This window comes from Thunnus thynnus, chromosome 20 (assembly GCF_963924715.1).
Source record: "Thunnus thynnus chromosome 20, fThuThy2.1, whole genome shotgun sequence".
NCBI classification, from domain to species: domain Eukaryota; kingdom Metazoa; phylum Chordata; class Actinopteri; order Scombriformes; family Scombridae; genus Thunnus; species Thunnus thynnus.
The window spans coordinates 14,263,127-14,270,246 of record NC_089536.1 but is presented as its reverse complement, the minus strand read 5'-3'; the positions used below and the strand labels follow the sequence as shown (position 1 = coordinate 14,270,246).

The 7,120-nt window shown below is 38.2% G+C and overlaps 1 protein-coding gene across 5 annotated transcripts in view; it reads right to left on the bottom strand.

Moving 5' to 3' along the window:
• Positions 1 to 428: 428 nt before the first annotated feature.
• lgi1b (leucine-rich, glioma inactivated 1b) overlaps positions 429 to 7,120 on the bottom strand; it is a 13,263-nt gene continuing 6,571 nt past the window's right edge. For all 5 annotated transcript variants that reach the window (XM_067577010.1, XM_067577008.1, XM_067577009.1 and 2 more), the window contains exons 6-11: positions 6,224 to 6,295; positions 4,969 to 5,138; positions 4,510 to 4,674; positions 4,005 to 4,225; positions 3,206 to 3,452; positions 429 to 2,685 (exon numbers count right to left, since the gene is read on the bottom strand). In XM_067577010.1, coding sequence (XP_067433111.1) covers positions 2,336 to 2,685; positions 3,206 to 3,452; positions 4,005 to 4,225; positions 4,510 to 4,674; positions 4,969 to 5,138; positions 6,224 to 6,295 — 1,225 coding nt within the window. In that variant the 3' untranslated portion in view covers positions 429 to 2,335. The remainder of the gene's footprint in view (positions 2,686 to 3,205; positions 3,453 to 4,004; positions 4,226 to 4,509; positions 4,675 to 4,968; positions 5,139 to 6,223; positions 6,296 to 7,120) is intronic.

Here is a 7,120-nt window from a genome sequence, read left to right as displayed (position 1 = left end):
GACACCCAAAAGTGGAGGCTGGTGTATAAAAACGGATACTGTAATGAATGTTGATATAGTAAAACACAGCTGTAATAATAGAAAATATGTCTTCATAGAAAATGTTATAATTGCTGACAAATAGTAACATTAAAATACACTTTAACATGTTTTATATTCTGCTTTTTACACATTATAGTGTGTAAACATTTATTTAATGTTTATATATTGCTTATAAATGCTTAATAGGGGACCTAAAGTAAAGTGTCACTAAATACTGTAAATATCAGCTCAAGATGAAAAATCATCTGAATCCAAAATGGATACAGTAGATAAGAGGATCCTCTGCCTAAGCAATCAGTAATGATTAAGACTATCACTGATTTGAGTGCCTTAAATGTTAATTGACACCTACTGTTTGAGAAATGAAGGTGAGTCAACAACAGCAATAAAAGAAATGCATCTTTGAGTTTGCATTTTAGTTTTTTATTACTACTGTACATAAAATACATTAAGCAAGATGACAAAGGAATAGCTAATATCCTCTATCCTTCCCTAGCTAGATAACACTAATACAATAAGCCTATACTGTTTTGCAGAAGTAGCATGTTACACAGCGTTTAAGGTGATCCTTGTTTTTTTTGACATCTATACTAAATTCTATATCTATTAAAAATAAAGCATTGAGTGTGGTCCCCTCTACATACAAAATCAATATCATATAAATTACTTTACACAGTATTGTAAAAACGTAAACATTATATTTGGCAAGTTGTTGTCAGTGAAGTTGTTAATTGTTATCAGAATTCTGTCTCCTTTGTGTCAGAATAAGAGGACCGTGTGAAAGCACAGGTACTAGGTGCTGCACAGTGGTTGGCTTTTAGTTTGCAGAGTAAAGACAACAAAGGTTTTGTCAATGAGGGAGAAAAGGGGCAAGAGTGCAGTGAAAGAGAGAGGGTTGGGTGACACAGTGGGATGCTTCCAGCAAGTCTTTCATTAGGGAAGCAACGCTATGAGTGTCTGCATTATGTGTACAGTCTTGCTTAACTGATGGTCATAGAGTAGACAGGACAGAAGAGCTGAGTGGATTCTTCATTTCATGTTAGAGTCGTTTCCATAAGTGTAAAGTGATTACAAAAGACTGATGGAGCACAGGTTGACTAGCTGCCAAACTGCACCAACAGAACTGTTGGAAGATCGTATTATTTCCAAGATCTTGTCATATAGTAATAAACTACATACTGTATGGCAGTGCTAACTACAATGTTGCTGCTGTTGTGTTATCATCAAACATTTATTGGATTTCAATTTGAAAAGGATTCTCGTACATTTTTGAGATTGTCCCAAAGAGACATTTTGTCGATCTATCTTCTACAAGACATCAACTAAGTGTCAAGAACTCTCATGTGACAGAGTGATGAAGTGAGATTTGAATGCCTGCGACTGACCACCAGTCATCAGAACTGAGGAAGCCTGGTGTAATGTTTTAAAATCTACAGCTTTAGTAGATAATAGATTAAACTAACCTACACAGACAGCCTCATGGCTTGTGTACAAGATCCATATACTTCACAGTAGGTTACACTCCATGAATTGTCTCTTGTTATGACATTGAAGTCATGGAGTTTGCCTGAAATCCCTTGTTAAAAATAAAGAAAACTCTCATGTGTCTGTAGTGTTTATATATAAAACTGTTCATCATCCTGAACACATTTTGCCCCCTTTTCTCAAAAAATATTTATGTGTTATTGTATGATCATTAGCACTACCACATTTTTGATCTTTCCGATCAAATTCCTATGAGAGAAATAAAAACAAAGTATGTTGAATAACAAAAGCGTGTATGTCTGCTTTCTAAATACTGCAAGTTGGCCTGCAGGGTGGTATAACAGACAATGCTTTGCTTTTTTTAAGCTGAAAGATAGTCAGTTTGCACTTTAAGTGGAATTGAGTTTTTTAAATGGAGAATAAGGCATTCCCAAAAAGGAAGAAAACAATATTCTCATAGATTTTTATAAAAATGAATTGCAGCAGGTTGCCAGACATAGGCATCAGGGACTATAGAATATATTTTCAGTGTCATGAAAACTGGTGTATAGTGTCAAGATTTCTCAAAATAAACTAAATAATCATCCAATTAAATAATTTTAACCACTTAACCTCAACCTAACCTGACCCAAAAGTACTGAATTGTATTTGAAACATATTTTTAGATAATTTGAGCTTCTGATTGAAACTTCCTTTCATTTAAACTTAGGTGGAAACTGCTGGTGGATTCTACTGGGTTGAAAAGTTCAACAAAATCACAGAAAAAAGGATGAAAGTGTATATAGTTTGTCCCAAATTTATGGTGGATTTAATTACTCAGATCTATCATGAGGTGCTCATATATCTGAGTTTTTCCCTTGAAGCTGGATGCAAGCAGGAACACCCGGTCGTCAATAGATACCAGAGAAAATGCTCGAGGCGACTGGATATTCAGCTCCTGAGATGGGACAAACTGGCCCCTCTTGGTGTCCCATTGGTAGACCTGCGTCAGTGAATAATCGCTGCCCAAGATGGCATACTGCCAGTTGCCGATGGAGACGGGCTGGAACACCATTGAGCCACGGGAAGGAAATGTCTGGACCTCTTTGAACATGGCACCATCCCAGCGCATCACCTTGGAGTCCCCGATGAATCTTGTCAAGCATATAAACAGTTCACCTTTGAAAAGGACAAAGATCCAAAGGGGTGTTTAGGTAATACTTGCATTCAGGCAATCTGGAAATTCTTACAACAACAGTTTATGTAATTCTAAAATTATTTATAGTTTGTGTTAAAAATAAAATTCAGAGATTATACAGTGATAATTCATGGGCAGGTCTTATAGCAGTACAGTGACATTGCCTCATACTACCAATACCTTCAAAGTGAACATCTATGACATGCTGAGCAATGAAGAGCCAAAGTGTAATACATTATAGCTAAGAGTGTGAGCCAAAATGGTATTAATAAATTAACCAGATCAAAGAAAATTTTGACCTCAGACTTAAGTCCACTGTTAATCATATTACATACCCCTGACCATCTCACTCTTAGTATTAAAACCTGCAAAATGGCATCTAGAGTCCATGTACTGAATATGTGGTATCCTGCCCCAAGGACAAACTCAGTTACACCAGCTGATAATGTGATATGAATTTGCACAATGTCCTTTTAGTCTGTGCAAAAATAAACCTCTCACCTTTAACCTGAAAGTGTTTGACGGAGAAGACGTCCTCCATCTCTGGTATGTCAGTTCTGCGGTCAAACTGTTTCTGGCTCCTGTTCCACTGGTACACAACTGGCCTCTGGGAGCTGCTGGACAAGATCAGGTGGGGTTTGCTGGAGATCTCCAAATATTCAACATCTGTGTCCCGGAACCATGGGTGGAGTGACTGGTGGGAGTAGAACCCATTGCCGTTCCATTTGTACACTGTTGTGGAGCCGGCCTAGAAGAAGAACCAAATGTCAGTTCAGGTCAATTTTATTGGAAATTCGCAGTTCACAAAAAGATTTGTAACTAAGTGCTTAATAGTGATCTACAAAAACAAAAAAAAATGAACAATCTAATTTCAAAAAGGGCAAAGATGAGTGTGTGTGTGTGTGTGTGTTTGTGTGAGTCTCCCCAAACATATGTGAGAGCATATGCGGATCATTTGGCAACTCCAGGATAATCAGCAGGAGCAGACGCAAAACGACGTGCTACAGAGAAAGACACTAGGGGGAGGGAAGGCATGGCTGACATGGTGAGAAGAGTATATTAGATGAGCAGTATGCACACAGTGGTGGACACACTAACAAGAACATCTATATTATATAATACTGTAGCACTCCAAAAATCCTTTCAGCCCTACACTCGTTTTTTGTTGTAAGTGTGTGAGGCAACTTTCCAACTTTCCAACTTTGAGGGTGTTGTTAAGAGTAACAATAATCATCAGAACTGCTCCATTCAATACAATAATCATTACTTTTGAGAACTGGACAAGGAATAAGCAGCCAACCTTAGAGCTGTCGGCGATGACAAAGAACGACTCTCCGTCGACCATGAAGGTCTCAATGTCGTTGGGTTTGCGAATCTTCAGGATGTCGATGTCCTGGATCTTGATGAACTTGTTGGCAGAGGTGTCACGTTTGTAAATGTGGGAGCCGCCAAACAACTGGGCCACGATGACAAAGAGGTGGTTGTCAATCACCATGGGCTTGCAGACCACAGTGGACGTGCCTGAACGAGAAAGAGAACAAAAAAAAACATAGATAGATACTGAGTTAATTAATAATACTAGAGTAACAGAAAGGGAGCTATCAACTGTTTTGTATACCTTAAGGACCACCTAACCACAGTTACACAACACAATTAATGTACTTCAAAGCTCTACATCTCATTACTGGTTCCATTAACAGTTACACATTGAATCATGCTTCTGCTGCTGCATAAGGCGGAAACATTTACACAGGATTCCCCCATTACATTGATGTTGCTCTTTACTTGTTTGTTTTTTAACTCACTTTCAATGGTGTCGTAGGTTCTGAAGGTCATCTCAACGTGATCCCATTCCAGGAAGCTGCATGTTCCAGCAAACGGTTGGGCAAACACAACATACTGATCTTTACCAAAGGTGAAGGCCTCCACCGAAATAGACTCAAACTTCAGCGACTGATAGGAGGCAAACTCTGAAAAACATGAGAATTACTGTAACTCTGTCTTTTAACTTTAGAAAATCATTTAGATTTACAACATGCATGTGAATATGTATGTTTGGATGTTTATGAAACATATCACAGACTTGATTTCTTGATTCTTGCAGTATAAACACGTAGCAAGAGCTTTATTCTCAGAAATGAAGGTGTTGATAAGGACAGGAAGCAGACATGAGAGAGACAGGGTGAGGCAGTCAGCTGGGGACTAGAGAGTTATTGTTGGTGTAATGCTTCTATGACAGGGGGACAGTCAAAGGAAGATGATACCTGCTGTGATGCAGTCAAAAGAATGTGGCAGCAGGTCGTTGATTTTCTTCCCCTGGTGAATAGGTGGCCCCCTGCAGTAGATCTGGTCCAGGGTGGCGTTGGTGTGGTGCATCCACTCCACCAGCCACTTGAGCTTACAGTCACATACCAGGTTGTTGCCTCGCAGATCTCTACGTATCAGATATATTATTATATAATAGCATAACAGTTTTAGCGTGCATGATATACTGAATAGTACAATAATAATCGACAAAAACATAATTATGCTCAAAGGTATTGTATCAGTGTATTTGGCGCACTATCTCTTAAAACTTTCATATGTATATTTTGAGCAAAGGCTTTTCATTTGCAATCACTGTTCTTTCTGCTTACTGTTCTGCCCTCTGTCTACTTGGCTGCACTTTGGCTTTAATCCAGAAAAGCCACAACAAGAAGTGTCCTATCTCCCGAGTAGTCTCCACTCATCGCCCACTCTCAGTCTGAATTGCTGTTGACCTTGGATGTGTGTATCAAATCCAGACACAATCGTACACACACTGGAGCCTACATTATTCCGGCTGATTGCGGCAGTCTGACCAAATCCAGGATCCAATTCTTTTTTTCCGTAATTGACTTGTTTACCATTTAACCTGACATGCTGCCATCCCTGCTCAAGCTTTCCTCGTCTCTCTTTCATATATTCTATCTTCTTTTTTTTTCTCTTCCCTGCAGCAGGGATTAGCTTCTTCTACAATCTTTTGTTTTCTTTCTCTGTTTCTTCTTTCTTCTTTACTTCTTATCGTGTCCCTGACTTTTTACTTCTTCATCGTCTGAACAGGAATTCCTTTCCTTTTTAGCTCAATTACCTCATAATATCTATACCTAGGCCCACCATTTAAGAAAAGGGGGAGGAAGACAAAGGAAGATTTCTCTCAAAAATTGCCATCAATCCTTTCTCTGACTTCTCCAAACACTTTCCTACTGAATTGAACTGAACTGAATCTATATCATTCCATCATCTTATCTATTTATTATAGAATGAACAATAAACAAGCCAACTATACTCCAATTCAATTATCTTAGAAATTTCTTATACAGACATGAACCCACAGACATCAGAAAACTAATTAAAAGACTAAACATATAAAGTATAAACACATACAAAATGATTAGGAATTGTTAGTTGTTGTCAGTTTTAATATGTGTGTCCATTTAAGGATGAATCACTGTGAATGTTCTGTCTGAAAAACCCATCCAGCACAAAAGACAAACTCACACTTTAGTCAAAGCGTCCATGCCTTTGAAAACATCTTTGGGTAGCGTCTCAAGGTTGTTGTAAGCCAGACTCCTATTGAACAAAGACAAAAAAAATGATACACTCAAGTGTGATTGAATTAGAAGTAGACTGTCTCCTGCCTTTCTACAGATAATATTCATTGATTAATTATACTGTATTGCAGGCTTCCCGTTGTTTCTTTTTGCCAGATTGACATGAGCAACAGTAGAATAAACAAAATCATGTACAAGCAAAATTACAAGCAACCAAATCTAAGGAGCACAAAGGTCAAATCCTGAATGCTTGACAATATTCCAGTTACAAAGTATGATTGTGTAACAAGTGTTAAAAAGGTTTAGCAGTGAAATGGAGGGGAATAAAAGAATTAGTGATTAATTAATTAGGGGAGTGCAATTACATTGAGTAGAGGGTTGGAATAACATCTTTTTGGAAAATGATGACCTGCTGTTCTTTAAACACCCAGCTTATCCATTAGGTGGAAATGTAGTGGGTAAAATATTATGCCCTTAATATTAGTCATACTTTTTACTAAATAGCAGCAGCATTGTTGCATGTTTTAAGACCCTGCTCCAAGGCTGTCGAGTGGATGATACCTTTGCAAGCCGATTAAAACCAACCTAGAACAACAGGCTCCAAAAACACATCACTTGTGAGTGAGAGACTGAATTCCAAACCAGGAAGAGATGTGAATGAAATGGAATGTCAGCGTAAGTCATGAGTCATAAGTCATGCATTATTTATTTGAGAGTCGGTTTTTCCAGGGAGGGAAGCCATTTTACTTTGAATTTGTGCAAGACTGCACTCTCTAAACAGACAGGGATAGAGCAGAGTGGACAGGAACCCTGCCTGTGTAACTTGTATTTGTTTTTACTGTGT